The sequence below is a fragment of the Gopherus flavomarginatus genome, chromosome 1 (genome assembly GCF_025201925.1).
Source record: "Gopherus flavomarginatus isolate rGopFla2 chromosome 1, rGopFla2.mat.asm, whole genome shotgun sequence".
Lineage (NCBI taxonomy): Eukaryota > Metazoa > Chordata > Testudines > Testudinidae > Gopherus > Gopherus flavomarginatus.
This window is the reverse complement of record NC_066617.1, coordinates 116,876,997-116,896,355: the sequence shown is the minus strand read 5'-3', so window position 1 is coordinate 116,896,355 and position 19,359 is coordinate 116,876,997. Positions and strand designations below refer to the sequence as shown.

The 19,359-nt window shown below is 45.7% G+C and overlaps 1 protein-coding gene across 13 annotated transcripts in view; it reads right to left on the bottom strand.

The window, feature by feature from the left end:
- The window catches only part of ERC1 (ELKS/RAB6-interacting/CAST family member 1), a 604,755-nt gene that overhangs the window by 439,037 nt on the left and 146,359 nt on the right, over positions 1 to 19,359 (bottom strand). For all 13 annotated transcript variants that reach the window (XM_050918047.1, XM_050918052.1, XM_050918028.1 and 10 more), the window contains exon 4: positions 14,678 to 14,752. In XM_050918047.1, the coding sequence (XP_050774004.1) occupies positions 14,678 to 14,752 (75 nt within the window). The remainder of the gene's footprint in view (positions 1 to 14,677; positions 14,753 to 19,359) is intronic.

Genomic DNA, 19,359 nt, shown 5'->3' with positions numbered 1-19,359 from the left:
ACCAGAGGGGTGGCTGGAAGTAGCCCGGGGGCAGCTGACTACAGTCAGGCTGCAGAAGGCCCTGCGCCTATGTCAGTGTGTTTCGGTCAGGATCTCCCCACTGACCGCCACTAGCGGAGTCAGCCACTACTAGGGCCCCGGGCTGGGACGCAGAGGAGTGGGTGGGCCTGCGTTCCCCCTGCCACTCGTAACCGAGTGGCAGACTCCCCCCGCTTCCCGCCTAGTGTCACTGCTCTGCCCTGCTCCAAAGGCCAGAGCTAGCTGAACTGTGTGGTGCCCCGCCCGAGCCAAGGGCTGGGCCCCCTTTGACTTTGCCACTGCTCTGCCCTGCTCCAAAGGCCAGAGCTAACTGAACTGTGTTTGGTGCCCTGCCCGAACCAAGGGCTGGGCCCCCTTTGACTTTGCCACTGCTCTGCCCTGCTCCAAAGGGCCAGAGCTAACCACTGTGTTTGTTGGTGCCCCGCCTGAGCCAAGGGCTGGGCCCCCTTTGACTTTGCTACTGCTCTGCCCTGCTCCAAAGGGCCAGAGCCAACTGCTGTGTTTGGTGCCCAGCCTGAACCAAGGGCTGGGCTCCCTTTGACTTTGCCACTACTCTGCCCTGCTCCAAAGGCCAGAGCTAACTGAACTGTGTTTGGTGCCCTGCCCGAACCAAGGGCTGGGCCCCCTTTGACTTTGCCACTGCTCTGCCCTGCCTCAGAGGGCCAGAGCCGGTAACGGTAACTGTATTGGTGCCTGCCTGACCCCAGGGCTGGGCCCCTATTATGTAACTGTGTAGCTGTTCGGTCCCGCATACAGGGCCTGAACCGCTGGAGCGGACTGCGATCCCGAGGGCAGAGGCCCTCGGACGACGAGACGAGGCTGGTGTGGCTCCCCTCCTCCCCAGGGAGGGTTGAGCCCCGGCGCCCCCTCGCCCACACCCCTTAATAAAAACATTCCCTGAGTAATTACTCTGCACCTGTTTAAACATCATCCCTCTGAGCAGCTAAGACTGGCTGCCTGAGAGGGCACTTTTCTCCAGTTCTCTCCATTCTGCAAGCAAAGGAGTTTAAGCCTGTGAACTAGGTTGTTGTTACGGGTGGTATATGAAGAGAACACTAAGTAAGAGACTATGAAATAGTCACTTTGCAGTCCTGAAGTGATATATACCAGGGAAATTATTATGGTGACAGTAATAGAAATAATGATAGCCACAGTATTAGCACAAACAACAGATTCATAGTTACCCTAAGCCATGGATGTGCCACAAGTACAAGAGAAGAGAGCTTGTGAAACAAGTTAGTCTCAGCTTCTACTTACTGATGTGGTCTAGGTGACAAATGAGGAACACATTAAATACCATAAAGCATGGAACGGATGGACTGATATCAATCTATTCCTGAGTGGATGAACATGTAGGGGTTGCTGAACTAGTCCAAATCTCTCTCATACTTTTTCAAACATTTCTATGTAGTTAAAAAATACATACATGTTACAAGTAAGCAATCCAATCTGTTGTCTTTTTCATGCTGTAACAGAATGAATGGAGGTCTTACAATCTACTTGGTTTATTGTTGACATGGCAGACTCAGGGGTTAGAAACAACAAGAAGACATGGTTACTAACCTATTCTGTAACTGTTGTTCTTCAAGATACGTTGCATATGTCCATTCCATTTCATGTGTGTGCACGCCCAGTGCACAGCTGTCAGATATTTTTCTCTCAGTGGTACCTGTCAGGGTGGTGCATGTGCCCTCTGCTACTGCATGATGGTATAAAGGACAGAGCTGCGCTCAACCTCCCTCAATTCCTTCTTACCAGACAGACTCCAGTAGAGAGAGGAAGGAGGGTGGATATATGCACCACATTTCAAAGAACATGATAGTAACTGTTTCTTCTTTGACTGACTGCACACGTCCATTCCACTTCAGGTGATTCACATAAGCAGTTCAATCTGGAGGGGGGGATCGGAGTCTACCTGAATAAAGACTGAAGGGCCACACAACAAACTCGGCATCATCTCTAGATTGTTGAGAAACATCATAAGAGGCGGCAAAGGTATGCAAATTTGCAAATGTCCAGAATAGGCACTTGGGGAAGAAGGGTATTTGCAACCTCTACAGCCTTCGATGAATGTGCTAACACTCTCTTTGGAGGGGTTACATTGGCCAAGTCATAGCACAAACATATACAAAAGAAATCCAGAATGAGTTTCTTTGAGAAGAGTTGGGACCTGCCCTTCATCCAGTTTACAGCTGCCACAACAACAGTGAAGATTATTGGAATTATTTAGTCCTGTCCAGGTAAAACGCCAACACTATCCTAGTCTTCTCCTGACATCTAACATGTGAAGTCTCTCCTCATCCTTATGAGTATGAGGCTTAGGGGAACAAGCTGGTAAACAGGTAGCCTGATTAATATGGAACTGAGACACCACTTTGGTGAGGAACTACAGATGAGGGCACAGGTACAGCTTGTCCTTTTAGAAGACTGCATAAAGAGGTTCAGACACTAGAGCCTGTAATTCATCCACTCTCCTGGTTGATGTAATTGACACAAAAAAGGCTACCTTCATTGAGAGGAAGTAATAAACAGGCAGCCAACAGGTCAAATGGAGAACTCATTAGCTTCATTAACAGCAGGTTTAAGTCACATGGATCCTCTACTTGGGGATATAAACAGTTCAACCCTTTAGCAATCTGATTGTCACAGGATCGGAAAAGCTGAGACAGCTGCAAGGTGGACCTTGATGGAACAAATGGGAAGAATCTGCTGTTTCTGGAATATCAAATAGCTCAACACATGATGGATCAGAGCCCAGATAGGGGAAAAACACCATTTTGCTGGGACCAGATGGAGAATCTCTTCCACTCTGTCAGGTAAGTATATCTAGTATAAGGTTTCCTACTATTTAGAACAACAACTTGAACTCCATTTAAACAAACATCCTCCTGAGGTGTCAGCTACAGAGTATGCAGGTTGCCGAGTGGATGGCCTGAAAATTAGGGTAGAGGAGGTGACCGTGGTCTTGAGAGATCAGATTTGGGTCCAACGGTGACGTTAATAGAATTCTGTTCGAGAAGGTCAGGAGATTGGAAAACCAATGCTGTCAAGGCCAAACTGGAGCTATAAGTATGATTCAGAAGGGCCATACTGTACTAGTGGGGGAATTCTGCACCAAAAAATAAAATTCCGCGCAAAATATTTTAAAATTCCGAATATTTTATTTGCCAAAATAACACAATATAATCAAGCCAGTTTCAATTATCTTGGTAATTTATTTCAAAATATCTGTCAGCAAGTACATCTGTAACAATACAGACCAACAGTAAAGCAGTGTAAAGACTTGGAAGCATCAGGGGTAGCAGAGGAGCTGATGGAGAAGGAAGGAGTCTGGACTGAGCCTGCAGGTTTGTTGGGTGTGGGTGGGAGAAGTATGGAACAGTTTTTTGGGGAAGGGGAAGAGAGGCAGGATTGTTAGGGATTTGGGGAACCTCCCCCATGCAGACCCTGGCTGATCCAAAACCTCTGCCATTCAGTCAGGCACATCTGTCCCTATTCCTGCACCCCCCCATCCCAGTGGGTCCTTGCAGCCTCCTCTCCCCTTCCCATGTGGCCATGTACCCCTACTCACATTCAGACTCTGGCTTAACTCTGTCACCCCACTAGCTTCTGAGCCCACACTCCAGTCTTCCCCCCCCCTCCCCACTAGCTGTTCTGGACCCCAGTCTGGGAACCCCCAACAGCCCTGTCTGCCACACTCTGTCCTAATCTGGCTCCATAAGCCAGGTGCTGTGATGAACTTCTTCTGGGGGAAATATGTGCCACTGCATGCACACAGAAAAAATCTCCCCCCTTTCCCGCCCTGAAAATACAATCTGCCCCAGAAGTGCTGCAGTTCTACCTTTTGCCCACCAGAGGCGATTGTGGCACCAGAACAGACTGCTGCTGTTCTGGCATCACAGTGGCCTCTGGTGGGCGAAAGACAGAACTGCAGCACTTCTGGGGCAGATTGCATTTTCTGAAATAAATAAATATATAAATAAATAAAATAAAATTATGCGGGACACATGAATTCTGTGCATGCGCACTGGCGCAGAAATCCCCCAGGAGTAATACTAGATCAGCTCAACCATCCATCTAGCCCAGTATCTTCTCTTCTGACAGTGGCCAGTGCCAGATGCTTCCGAGGGAATGAACAGAACACAGCAATTGTTGAGTGATTCATCCCATTGTCGAGTCCCAGCTTCTGGGAGTCAGAGATTTAGGGACACCAAGAACATGGGGTTGCGTCCCTATTCATCGTGGCTAATAGCCATTGATGGACCTATCCTCTACAAACTTATCTAATTCTTTTTTGAGCCCAATTATGTTTCTCACCGTCACAACATTTCCTGGAAACGAATTCCACAGGTTGAGTGAGCACTGTGTGAAGAAGTTCTTCCTTATGTTTGTTTTAAACCTGCTGCCTATTAATTTAATTACGTGACCTCTTGTGTTCTTGCATTATGTAAAGGCTTAAACAACACTTCTTTATTCACTTTCCCCACACTATTCTTGATTTTATAAATCTCTATCATATCCCCCATTAGTCGTTTCTTTTCCAAGCTGGACAGTCTCAATCTTTTTAATCTCTCCTCATATGGAAGCTGTTCCATACTCCTCATCATTTCTGTTGCCCTTCTCTGTACCTTTTCCAATTCTAAAAACTGGTTACTAACCTTTTGTAACTGTTGTTCTTCGAGATGTGTTGCTCATGTCCATTCCATGCTAGTTGTGTGCATACCACGTGCACAGATGCCTGAAATTTTTCCTTAAGTAGTATCCATTAGCCCCCTCTCGAGTCATGTGTATATGCGTCGGTATAAAGGATGCCACAGGCCCCACATCCTCTCAGTTCCTTCTTGCAAGTAACTTCAACAGAGAGGTAGAAGGGCTGATCATAGAATGGACATGAATAGCACATCTTAAAGAACAGCAGTTATAAAAGGTTAATAACCATTTTTTAGTTCTTCAATTCTTGCTCATGTCCATTCCATACTAGGTGACTCACAAGCAGTATTCCGGGAGGTGAGCTCAGAGTTCATGGATATGTTGACTACAATACTGCTCTCCCAAAATGGGCATCATGATGAGCCTGTTGGATGATGGCATAGTGGGAAGCGAAGGTATGAACTGATCGCCAGGTTGCAGCTCTGCAGATGTCCTGGATTGGTACCTGCGTGAGAAATGCTGTCAGTGAAGTCTAGGCTCTTGTGGAATGAGTGATCACAATGGCCGGAAGTGGAATCTTCGCTTGCTTGTAGAAAGCTCAGATACAGGTAATTTATCAGGATGATATCCTTTAGGATGACACAGGTACCCTCTCATCCTTTCCTCTATTGCTACAAAGAGTTGTGTGGACTTATAGAGAACTTAATCCTCTTGATATGAAAGGTGATGGTCCGCTTAACATCCAATGCATGATGTTCCTCAGCGATCTTGTGAAGTTTTGGAAAGAAGACAGGTAGAAAAACATCCTGGTTGTTGTGGAATTGCAATGCCATCTTTGGTAGGAAGGTGGGATGGGGCTGCAGTTGGACTTTGTCCTTGAAGAATATAGTATAAAGGAGTTCTGACATCAGGGTGTTGATCTAAGAGGCCCTTCTGGCCAAGGTGATCACCACCAAGAAAGTTATCTTCCAAGAGAGAAGCAACAGGGAGCATGATGATAACAGATAGAAGGGAGTCCCCAGGAGCATCAACAGAACGAGATTTAAGTCTCATGGGGGGGGGACTGGTTCGTAAACCTGAGGATAGTCTTTTCAGCCCCTTGAGAAACCTGACCGTCATCTTATGGAAGAACATTGATTCACTGGAGGGTGCAAGGCTGAGATGGCTGCCAAGTGAACCCTTGACAGAGCCAGACCCAGACACTTCAGATGGAGCAGATAGTCCAAGATAGACTGCAGAGAAGAACGGGAGGGAGAGAGGTTCCATTCAGAGGCCCAACAAGTGAAACGTTTCCACATGGCCAGGAAGGTAGACCTGGTGGAAGGCTTTCTACTACCTAGCAAGACCTGTCGAACATAATCCGAGCAGGCCTGTTCTTCAGGATTCAGCCATGCAGCAACCACGTTGTCAGGTGCAGAGAAGTGAGGCCTGAGTGAAGCAACTGGTCGTGATCTTGTGAAATCAAATCCTGGCAGAGTGGGAGCACGAGTGGAGCTGCCACAGAAAGGTCCAGAAGCATAATGAACCAATGTTGGCGTGGCCACACTTGTGCTATCCAGATAACCTTCACCTTGTCCCATTTGATTTTCAGGAGGACCTTGTGAACCCAAGGGATCGTTGGGAAAGCATACAGTAGGCAGTCTGACCACTAGCGGAAGGTATTGGACAGAAAACCTTGCTGTGCCTGCACAGCAAACAGAACTGATGGCATTTCCTGTTCTGTCTGATGGCAGACAGGTCCACCAGGGGAGGCCCCCACTGCTGGAAGATGACACTGACTTCCTTCAGGTGAAGAGACCACTTGTGGTGAGAGGAAAAGGATCTGCTGAGGCAATGCGACAGTGCATTTTGGGCTCTCAGGAGATGTGATGCCTCAAAGTGAGTAGTGTAGTCCACGCACAAGTCCCACAGCCAGAGGGCATCCTGGCATAGGGCTGAAGATTGAGCTCCTCCCTGCCTGTTGATGCAAAAGAGTGATGCAGTGTTGTCCGTCAGGACCTGCACCACTTTGCCTGAGATATGGGGAAGGAACACCTGGCAAGCCAAGCGTACTGCCCTGTGTTCCCTTACATTTATTTATATGCAGAGAGAGTTTGTCCTAAGAGCAGACGCCCTGGGTCCTGAGGCTGCTGAGGTGGGCTCCCCATCACAAGTATGATGCATCCAAGACTAAGGTTACCGACACTGGAGGACCAGCAAGGGACACCCCTTCTATTACAGATCCTAAGCCTCTCCACCAGGTCAGCAAAGTGCAGACTGGAGGCAGAATAGTGAGTATTGAGTCCAAGTGGTGTCTGCTTGCGGAGTAGACTGATGCCAGCCATATCTGGAAGGGTCTGAGGCACAGCCTTGCATACTGCACCATGTCGGTACATGCTGTCATGTGTCCCTATAGTTTAAGTCAGACCCAAGTGGTTATTATTGGGTGGACTGTGACCTTGGAAATCAGGTTTGACATAGCTCAAAATCAGGCTTCCAGGAGGTAAACTTTGGCCTGGATCAAGTCGAACACTGCCCAATTAACTATTATCTGAACCAGGAGTAGAGTTGACTTCTGCTCATTTATCAACAGACCCAGCGCTTGGAAGGTGGCCCATACAGTACTGATGCTGTGTTGGACCTGTGCCTGACCTTTGATCAGCTGGTCATCAAGATCATCTTCTTCTATGATATGGGTAGACCTGCATGCCTTGATGACGCCTGAAGAAGACTGCTACCACTGCCATACACTTCGTGAAGACCTATGGGAAAGCGGTGAATTGGTAGTTGCGTTGACCCACTACAAACCTGAGAAATATTCTGTGATCATGAAAGAGAGATGTGGAAATAAGCATCCTTTAGAGCAAGGCAGTATAGCAGTTTCCTGGATCTAGGAAGGGAATGATGGAGGCCAGGGAGACCATGTGGAACCTCAGTTTCTTGAGATATGTTGAGGTGACCCAGGTCTAGCATGGGCCTAGATCTCTCCCCTCATTGGGATTAGAAAATATCAGGAGTAAAACTCCTTCCCTCTCAAGTCTCAAGGAACCTCCTGTATAGCCCCAAGATGTAGAAGGCTGGCACCTCCTGGATGAGAAGCTGCTCATGAGAAAGCTCCCTGAAGAGGGAAAGGAGTGTGGGATTGGAGGGCAGGGTGGATGAAAATGGAAGTGTGTGCCAACTGTTACTGTACTCAGTACTAAATGAATGGTATGATGTTTTATATGACCGTGCCAGGCTGAAGGGTGACAGGCAGTCCAAAAACAAAAGAGGAGATGGATCTGGAATTGAGATTGGTATATCTCCCTCAGGCATACCTTCAAAAGGCCTACCTAGCCCCTGGGAGGCTGTGGTAGGAAGGAAGGGTTGGCGTCACTTATAACCCCTCTTTCCTCTCCTCTTGTTGGACTCCTGCCTGGGAGGCACCGTGAACATGGGAGGCTGCTGGGGCCTAAAGTGCTTCCTTGAAACTGGAGGTATGTAAAGGCCCAAGAAACAAAGGGTGGCCCTTGAGTCCATCTGTTCTGAGATCAGAGAGGTGCTCCCAAAGGGGAGGTCCTGGACAGACTGCTGTACTTCACAAGTGAGGCCAGAAGATTGGAGCCACGAACAGTGCCTCATGGTGTTTGCAGACACCATAACCCTGGCTGCTGAGTTGGCTGCATCCGGTCGCCTGGATGGAGGTCCTGATCACACAGTCTTTCCCTCCTCTAGGATGGCAGTGAACTCCTCCCTTGACTCCTGCGGCAGAGAGTTCTTGAATTTGTATAATGAGTCCCACAGATTAAACTCATATCTCCCTAGCAGAACTTGCTGGTTGAATACACATAACTGGAGACTGCCCGTTCAATAAACCTTACGTCCAAACAGATCCAGTCTCTTGGTCTCTATTTTTGGGGGTAGCACTCAAATGCTCCTGTCTGCCCTTCTCAATTTTCATCAACCATAGCAGAGACCCTGGGGAGGGAGAAGCAAGGGAGGGTAAGTAAAAGGTACTCAAGCCCATTGGCTGGGATATAGTATTTCTTTTCTGCCTTTTTTGAGATAGGGGGCAGAGAAGGAGGAGTCTGCCCCAGTGTTCTGACGGGCCCATCACCACTTCATTAATGGGCAAAGTCATTCTGGAAGGAGCAGCTGCAACCAGGATGTCGATTAGGCGGCGTGCTGACTCCTTAAACTCCTCAACTTCTAGGCCTAAGTTCGCAGCAACCCTTTTCAGGAGCTCCTGGTGGGCCCTGAAGTCATCCTGTGGGAGTGGTTTACTAGGGCCTGTGATAGCCTTGTCTGGTGATGTCATAAACAGATAGTTAAGGGTTAATGTCTCTTTTACCTGTAAAGGGTAACAAGCTCAGTGAACCTGGCTGACACCTGACCAAAGGACTAATCGGGAGACAAAATATTTTCAAATCTTGGTGGAGGGAAGTCTTTGTTTTGTGCTTTTTGTCCTGTTCTTTGTTCTCTCTTGGGATTAAGAGAAGCCAGACATGTAACCAGATTTCTCCAATCTTACTGAACAGTCTCTCAGGTTCCAGATAGTAAGTAATAGAAAGAAAGTGGATTAGATTTATGTTTGTTTTCTTTATTTGCAAATGTGTATTTTGCTGGAAGGATATTTCACTTCTGTTTGCTGTAACTTGTACTTAGGCTGGGAGGGGGAGTCCCTCTGGTCTAGGTGAAGCTGAGACCCTGTAAACGTTTTTCCATCTTGATTTTACAGAGATAATTTTTACTTTCGCTTTCTTTAATTAAAAGCTTTTCTTTTAAGAACCTGATTGATTTTTTTATTTTTGTGTAAGACCCAAGGGGACTGGGTCTGAACTCACCAGGGAATTGGTGGGGGAAAGGAGAGAAGGGGGAGGAAAAGCTTGATTCCTCTGTTTTAGGATCCAAGGAATTTGGATCAGTGTACTTCTCAGGAAAAGTCTGGGAGGGGGAAGGAGGAGGGAAAGGTTAATTTCTCTCTGTGTTAGGATCCAAGGAGTTGGGATCAGTGTCTCTCTCTCAGGGAGAGACTGGGAGGGGGAGAGAAGGGGGGGAAGTGAATTTCCTCTCTGTTTTAAGATTCAAGGAGTTTGAATCACGGTATCTTTCAGGGTAACCCAGGGAGGGGAAAGTCTGGGAGGAGAAAGGTAGGGGGGATAGTTCATTTCCCCGTTTTAAGACCCAGGGGGTTCGGGTCTTGGTCTCCCCAGGGAAGGTTTTGGGGGGTCAAGGAGTGCACTAGACACTGAAATCTCTAGTTAGTGGCAGCATGATAACAAGGAAGAGGCCTGTGCTGGAGGAGAGGCTTCCTCCTCCTCTACCACCACTTCCACCATCTCCATTGGGGCCATTTCCTGGATGTCGGCACCAAGGTCAGTATCAGAGTCAGGGTCTGGTGCCAGGCAGAAACAGTAGCTCACTTTTCTGACATCACCGAGTATGTGCGGTGGGAAGGGGGCCCATGTACTGGGGGAAAACCCCAAAATTCCAGTACTGTCACTGCGTCAACCAATGGCCTGGTGGCCAGGTGCTGGCAGGAGGGCCAGTACTGAAGTCAGGAGTGTAGGCTGGGTACCTATAGGTCTTGGGTGGAGCAAAAGATTCACCTTCAGATTCCGAAGAGGATTCCTTCCCTGGAGACCATGGCAGTGCAGTACCTGCTTGCGCCTCTGTGCAGTATCAAGGGACCAGAGACTGGCAATGGGCCAATGACTACTGCAACAGGACCATGGAGGGCTTGCCCCTGGATGGTGCCACAGTAGTCAGCACCACGGTGGAGCTCACTGCACTCTGCACCTTTCTGTCCTCAGTTGCCTTGATTGACGAGGGGTCTTGAAGGCTTGGTGGGATTGGGTCCTTTGCTGCCTGGAAAGCCTCAGGTGTTGAAGGGGCCAGCAGATGCCCAACCCCACAGCTGTTCCCCGGAGTATGTGACTGGTCCTGTATCAGACTCAGTGGTCTAGGTGGAGTTGGCAGCACCATCAGAGACTCTGGGGAGGAGGTGTAGTTCAACACTACACTATGCTAGTTGCACCCCATTTGTCCCCCCACTGCACCAGAGAACACCCTCTCTTGGTGTGTTGTTTTTTATGCCTCTGCCTTGGCACTGGGGATGGAGAGCAGTGACAGGAAGAGCATGGTACCAGGGGAGCGCTCTGCACAGGTATCGAAGTGCTCAGCATTGATTCGGTTCAGAGGCTGATCTGAGGGCTGCCCCCATAAGATTGGCCTTCAGCCAAATGTCTCTAACCTCTCTCATGCGGGGTTTGAAATCCTGGCAGATCTGGCACTTCTCTTTAACATGGACTCCCCCAGACACTTTAGAAGACTAGTGTGAGGGTCACTAAATGGCATCAGCTTACTGCACGAAGCACATGGCTTGAAGCCCGGGGACTGAGGCATGCCCAGCATCTGGGGCAAAAAGTCCCTTGACAATGGGAACAATTAACATCATTACTGTATAAACTAACTCTAACTAAGAACTATATACACTAGCTACAATTCCTATATAAAATACGAAGAGAGAAAGCCATACTACAGCAAGAGGGATCATTCCAGCAACGTCAAAGGCGGTAAGAAGGAACTGAGAGGGCACAGTTCAATTTCTTCCTGGGCATGGGTACCTGCTTGGTGGCCATGACAGAGGCTTAGGGGATACCAGGGGTGGTAGGCGCTCAAAGGAGAATGGTGAGGTACATGATGTGATTGTGATATGTATAAGCCAACTCTGAATCAAAAGATGAATCAGCCTCTTCCAACCAAGTGGAGGATTGTTCCTGGATGTTGGGATTGATGTCAGGAACCTGGAAAAGGTGGCCCTGCAGAGAACACAGCTGATTTCCCTCTGGATAGCACCGCATGAAGAGGCACATGGGAGTCCACGGTACCACATGCTAGGGTAAAGCCACCAGTAAGGCTACAGTAGCAACTGTCTGCGCTGGGCGAGAAGACTCTTGCACGGCCAATGAAACTAGTACCGAGAGACTCAGAAGGATCCCTAGCCACTGTATAAGCCTCTGGAGTCAACAGTACTGGGAAAGTCTCTTAGTGCTGAGACATCAAGGGCAGCACTGTTGCACTAGAAGGAGCCACTTACTGGCCAGTCTGAATGGGCAGGGGACAGTACCAACAGACCTGCCTGAGCAGTTGACTGCTTCAGAGAGTGCCTTGGCCTTGAACACAGTGTCTTTGTCCACATTCTTTGAGCCAGGGGACCTTGACTCCCAGATACTTTGTCCTTAGATACCATCTTCTGCTGCCTCTTCTTCAGTACCAGGGAAGGAGAATGGCCATGAGGATCAGCAAGACCAGGAGGTGCACTTCTGATGGATTCTAATGTGTTTGGTACCTACTCTGAGCAGGAAGGCTCCAAGGGTGTGCACAGAACTCTCTCCATCGCAGAAATGTAAAGCTCCCTGTCCTTCTTGGTTTAAAATTCCTGAAAATTTGGCATGAATTGTGAATGTGAGTATCCCCAAGACACTTCAGGCAACTGGAGTGTGGGTCACTCACTGGCATTGGTTTTTTTTGTTTTTTCTTTTTAAACAAGAATGGCAGGGCTTGAAGCCTGATAATCTAGACACGCGCCAGCACCAATCACCCATGAACAGAAACTGAAGTGTTTAAAAAAACATTTTAAAAAGAAACTTACTTTTGTAATTACAGTACCTAACATTATTTCTACTAATGTACTAAAATGAGTACCAACTATATATAAAACACAAAATGAGGAAAAGACTTGCAATAGCAAGATCACACATTTCAACAACCATCATGGGCAGTCAGAAGGAACTATGAGGCATTGGGGGTGCCCTTTATATTGTGCAGCAACACAAGGCAACAGAGGGCACATGCACTGCCTCGATGGGTTACAGCTGACGGAAAAATCTGACAACAGTGCATAGGACATGCAAACACCTGAAATGGAATGGACGCATGCGATCACTTGAAAAGGAATTGATGCACACAGAACACAGAGCCCTTATGCTCACTTTTACACGCATGCCTATTCATTTATAAAATGCATCCTCTAAAAGTAGACATGTCTGTTCTACTCAGCGTCTCCAGGGACTACTAGCAAATGCATTCCCTGGAAAAACTGCAGGGTTTGACACTACCCCCCTTTCTACCCTATGCTCACCACATACTATTTTTACTTGTTATTTTCGCCACCTAGATGCATAGATTGATAAGGCCAGAAGGGACTATGATCATTCAGTCTGATCTCTTGCATAATATATGCAATAGAATTTGATTCATACACATCTCGAAGTGTAGAAAGGGGGTTATTGAGGCATGCACTGCAGCTAACAATCTGAGATAGAAAGGGGAAAAGACCAGCTATTTGTTTTCAAAAGGAAAACTGGCTGGCCTGTTAGGAAGCATGGGGAAAGGATTGGGAGACTCCAGAATGGAAAGGAGAGAAATGACTACAGAGAAAGTTAATATTGGAGAACAAGAGTGAGAAGTGGTAAAAGGAAGTGTGTGAATGCAAAGATGAGTAGGAGGAGAAAGTATTTATTAATACTACACGTTTCATGCACATTATGGAACATACAATCTGGCAGACAGTTACATGAAGATGTGTAAATATATATGCAATCCACTTGTGGTCCTTGGGATCTGTGATGGTGTGGACCTGTCCAGCACCAGCCCTGAAAGGGTTAAGTGTTTTGTAGGCTGAAGAAGCCCTGCCCCTCTGACTCTGGTGGGCATGCTCAACCTGAAGGCAGAGTATAAAGGGAAGCAGCCCAGCTCAATCTGGGCACGCTGCTGAAGGGGGAGGATGCAGATTCTCACTAGAGAGCAGCTACAGGTCCCAACTACAGAGCCATGGCACACAGAGTTCCAGATGGACACCAGTCTGCTTGATGAGCCAAGAGAAAAGACCATGCCAGCAGAAGGGTACACCACTTGAGGACCCCGGAAACCTAGGGAAACCGGGAGCATTACCAAGAGCGAAAGGGTAAGCAGCAGCCCAGGGGACTTAGACTTTCCTCCTGTGAGTGACCTGAGGAACCAGTCACCGTGTTTCAGGAGTATCCCCACTGACTCGGTGGTAAGCACCCCGCACCACTGCTAGGGCCTGAAATTAGGACTTGGAGGACCAGGGAGGGCCTGTAGTAGTAGGATTTTTGAGGCCCCCTACCCTGGGTACCACACACTGGGGTTGCCCGCCCTGACCCCCACACCAACAGGCCATTAGGCCACACTGCCCTGAGAGGAAGGGCTGCATTATTGATTCCAGCCATTAGGTTACGCTGCCCTGAATGAAAGGGTCACTCTATTGACTCTAGCCATTGGCCACGCAGCCCTGTGCGGAAGCACTACTTTATTAACTTCAGTCACTAGGCAATACGACCACATTTTATAGTAAGGGTCATCAGCATAGGACCTAACCAGCTGTGGGACCACCTCTGACCTTTCTTTTGACCACATGTGACCTGACACCCCAACAAAGGGGCGAGGGGAGAGAGAATCTACCCTGCGACAGGCTCTTACAAGTTGTCTATGTTGCTCTAAATCCTGCATCACTAGTTTAAAGACTAAACCACAAAACTGCATCTAGCTATAATTCAGGATGAAGGTAGTACTGATGCATCTTTCTGACTGAATCACCTGCTTCACATAAGATGTTTTGGAACGCAAATATCTAATGTTGCTTTGCACTCTGGGTGCCACTAATACTATTTCAAAAGTTCAGAAAATACTGTGATGGGAAAGAACTCACACCACCATTAAAAGGCACCCACTTATCTCCTCATACTGTTCTTATAATACAATGGATTATTGGCTGTAAACTATAAATAACACTCCAGGTAGATGAAAAGCAGACATCTACCATGCAATGAACTAGTTCTCTAACCTGCCTGATCAATGAAAATCTCCAAGATTTTTTTTCATTAGTAACACTGGACCATGCATCGTATCTGTTGCTGTCAGACTTCTCATGCTTTATGCTATCTGAAAGACTCTATATACCATTCAAAAGAATAGGATTCCCATCTGCCAGTGTTGACTCTCTTACCTTCATCTCAATAACAGTTTGTAGAGCTTTTGTCTTGGCTGAGTCAGGGGCATTTTCAAACCGACGATGCATCTCCTATAACAGAAGAACAAGGAGGAAAAAAAGAGTGAAAACAATGATATTTCACTCCACTCCATGGACTCCAGGGAAAGTTATCAGAACCCTCTCTCTTTCTAATGCAGCAGAATTCTACCCTTCTACAGCCTTCTCATGTTTCCAGCCCTTAAATCTTCTTTTCACATCATAGAGGACAAGCTGCAGTCCAGTGAACAGAACTCTAGCTCAGTTACACAGGCACAATAGAAACTTGGTTTTTGACCACCGAAATAAAAATATTCAAAAAACTGTAAAACTGACATACTCAAAATCTCCACTACCTTGCTGGTGAGTGAATCCTCCGTTCTTTAAAGGCAATTGTCTTCACATAGAAGACAGAACTATTTTAAAGAAGATTAATAAAAACAGCAATAAACTGGTTTATGTTTAACATGCTGTTGTGAGCATCTGTGTTGATAATACTCCTTTCCATATTTTCCACCCCCAGAGTAGCAACCACTTAGTTACCTATGATGAAAATCTCCCTGCACAGAGGCTGAAAGTAGCTGAAAAAACATGATTGGATAGCAAGTTGCTCCAGAGGCTCACAATGTGCAAAGGGGAGGATGACAAATACCTGTGTGATATTTCTGTAGATATGTAAAGGGCATGCACTCAGGTTGCTAGAGTGTTCCAGAGAGCTGCCTAGAGAATACAAATGGCAACAAGCTGAACTGCTCTACAGCACTTTCCAAGTTGCTGCAGGATACAGATAGGTAGCTGGAGAAAAAACAGATCTGTTATAGAGTATCTGTCCCTCTTCTCTGTATTCATCTTCAAAAATGAACAGCAGGCCTTTATATGTTAAATGTATGCATCACCCTCATGTCACACACTATTATATTAAATACAATGAGAGAAATGTAGGCAACCAAAATATTGCCACACCGAGAGTTCACTGTGCTATGGTGCACACACATCTAAATTGTTATTGCACTTTACCTAACATAACAATTTAGATTTCCTGGTCCAGACAAAAAGAATATTCACTCACCTTTTCCATAAAAATGGTAATGAAAAAGATAGTATTTTATTTGTTTTGCCCCCATATAAACAAGCAAGCAGAATTTGCAAAGCTGATTTACATAGTGCTTTCAAAAGATATGCAAAGATTATTTAAAACTCTGTCAGGTAGCTAAGTACCTGCTGATAGGGTAACTGAGGCAGAATGGTGAACTGATTTGACAAATACCACAATGGGAGCCTATATCAGAGCAAGATTTAGCCATCTGGAATTCTTGTCTCTCAGTCTCCAGTCCATTCCATTTCTTGCCTCTAGAACACAGAACTTTCTAGATGTTTATACCTGTATGTGATGACATACGGCCAACAATGTGTGTGTGTCTCTCTATATATAATTTGCGTATTTTCTGAGACGCTATCTTTACAGATAAATGTCAGTCTAAACTGAAAACCTATTAGTAATAGTCAGCTAGCAAATAAACCAGTACACATACGGTTTAGGCCAGAAAAATCTCTAAAAATACATGCTACTCTCAGACTTGACAGTGAAACAGAGAGCCGCTTGTCAATGTTTTCACTGAGGCCACACAGAAGAAAAGTCACACAATAATACCAGTTTAAATTCCATAAATATCTGTTAAGTGGCTTTGAGTAAAAACTGTCCGAAACCGGCGGCCCCAATTTATATCTTTAAAAATTACTCAATGAATTTAAAGTCTGTGTTTACAACTCCATCAAGAATGAAAACATGTTTAATGGCAGGTGAAGAGAACAGAGTTTGAATTCCATGTAATTTATCATTAAAAATCATTACTCTTTCTTTGACTTTCCTAGTTCTCAAACATGTAGTTAGGGGGAAGGGTACTGAAGAGAATTCTCTGCAATTTTGAACATGTGGAAAGAAAGACCCCATTAATGCAAAGTGTCCTATTTTGAGCTACAAGAATTTTCCCTAACTGCCTCTGGCACACAACTTACAAAACTTCCAAGTCTGTTTCCTGTATTATTGTTAGGAAGAAATGCAGTAACTTGTTACAAAAGAAGAAAAATCTTTCCAATATGTTCAATGAAAGAGGGAGACCTGGAAGAGCAAAAGGCAAATACAGAGACTCTGCCAAATAATTGTATTGTACAGAATGTTATTTTTATTCACTAGTACTGAGTACTTTCCAAACATGCAAAGACAGACCCTACCCCAAGAATATAAAGACTGGGATAAAGACAACAATGACTGAATGGCAGGAAACAGATATAACGCCCCATAAAAGCAGTTTCTTTTAGGGGGTTCTGATAGTAACCTTTATCTTTAAATCTTGCAACCTTTATTGGAGAAGGGGAGGATAGTTCAGTGGTTTTAGCACTGGCCTGCTAAACCCAGGGTTGTAAACTCAATCCTTGAGGGGGCCATTTAGGGATCTGGGGTAAAAAAAAAATTTGTCTGGGGATTGGCCCTACTTTGAGCAGAAAGTTGGACTACATTACCTCTTGAGGTACCTTCCAACCTTGATATTCTATCATATCAATCAGCCTCTAACACTTACATTGTTTGCAATAGGACTTTGTTCTTTAGCACAAGAAAAATTCCCACCAGCATGGAAAAGTCTATGAAAATCCACTCTGGTTTGGTTGAGCTATAAGATGTTGAAAATCACCATTTCCCATCTCTGGAGTGTGGTATTAATGTTTAATTTTGCTCCCCTGCCTCAGCTGCAGCATCGATTGCACTGGGAACCCCAAGGAGCAGAGAGTCAATCTAGCTGCTACTGTTGCAGCAGTGAACCGACAGAGATGTATAGGATGGGCTCCAAGACAGCACAGTGGCCAGAAGCACCATCTCTACCCTCCCTGCCAAGGGTGTGACAAGAAACCATGGATCAGAGAAAAGGCAAATAATAAATTAATAATAGGGAACCAGGAGAGCATGAGTTCTAAACTTCACTTCTGCTGACTGTTGTTAATTCTGTACCCTTTCACGACCTTTATTAAGCAATGTCTTATATTCCACTGAGAGCTTATATAGTTAGAGAATAGAACTCAGCTCTTTAATATCTCAAACCCAAATATCATGGTCTTAGCCACATTGATTCACGGAAAGAGCCTGCCCTATCTTTGTCTCCTTTAACAGGAGAATACTGATACACCGATCACAAAGTATGTCTGATGAATAGTTCACAGAGGATAATTATGTTAGCCAGCAGAAGAAGGCTAAGTCCTGTTGCCCAAATGGTAGAAGTATGTGCTGCAGTGTTGAAGATTCCGGTTTGCACTGCTCTACAGCCAAAATGCTTCTGAAATAAATATAGTCTAACTTTACTAATTCTGGGTCACTGAGAACGAAAATGATGCTTAAAATTGTTGATTGGCTGTAGTTTTCAGGATATGCTATTGGGTCAGTATATATGACCCTTGACTTGGGAATGGCGGAGGATAAGTGAGTTATAAAGGGAAGGGATCTCAATTTAAACCAGAAATGACTAAAATACATCTTTGACTGGATCTATGAATAAATCTATGACTGGGTTTGGACAGTACTTGCTTTTTAGGCAAAACAATTAATGATGCAATCTGAAGCTAGTATTGCATCATACATGATATGAATTGCATCATGTTATTCCTAGAAGTCATGGATGATGCAATCATAACGAAGCTTACATCACTCTGCTGAACAAATTGCCCTATATCAGCTCTAGAAATCATACAGTGTCGTGCTGTCTTATTTGTCAGTGTTTGATTTTGCAAAGGGACACATTTCTGTTTAGCCAAAGTGAGCAGAGATGCCTCGTACTTGTGTGAACAGTGCAGATAACTTCTGTTATGTTTGTGGAGAAGTGACTTTTGCATCACAAAAGCGCAGTATAACCACTCTGGTTAAGAAAGCCTATCACCTTTATTTTGGCTGCAAAATTGGAGATCAGGACAAGAGGTGGGCCCCACACATATGCTGCAAGACTTGTGCAACAAATCTTCGCCAGTGGTTGAACAGGAAAAGGAAATCTATGCCTTTTGCAGTGCCAATGATTTGGAGAGAGCCAACAGATCATACCAGCAATTGTTACTTCTGCATGGTGCCTCCAGTTGGGAAAGATGTGTCAAAGAAGAAAAAGTGGACTCTGCATTATCCAAACATTCCATCAGCTATACGCCCAATACCCCACGGAGAAGGACTGCCGGTTCCTGATGCACCAGAATCACTCTCACTTGAGTCAGACGAGGAAGAGGAAGAGGATGAAACTTCTGGTCCTGAACCATCAATGTCACAGGACCCACATTTTCTCCCATCCTCCTCCTCTGAACCACACCTCATAACACAAGGTGAACTGAATGACCTTGTCAGGGATTTGGAACTACCCAAGAGTAAGGCAGAGCTGTTGGGCTCCAGACTACAGCAGTGGAATCTCCTGGCAGACTATCAGGGCAAACGGAGCCCATCAATGCTTGCAGACTATTGCTGGACAGTGACAAGAGATGCTCCATTTAATGAATACAAGAGACAAGCCAAGAAGCGCCGAGTAGACACTGAATAGGACTAAACTATGTACATCATAGTTTTTTGCCTTTTGTTTCATAATAAATTTTATTTATATAACCCTTTTGCTGATTTTTAAAGTGTTACATAAACAGGA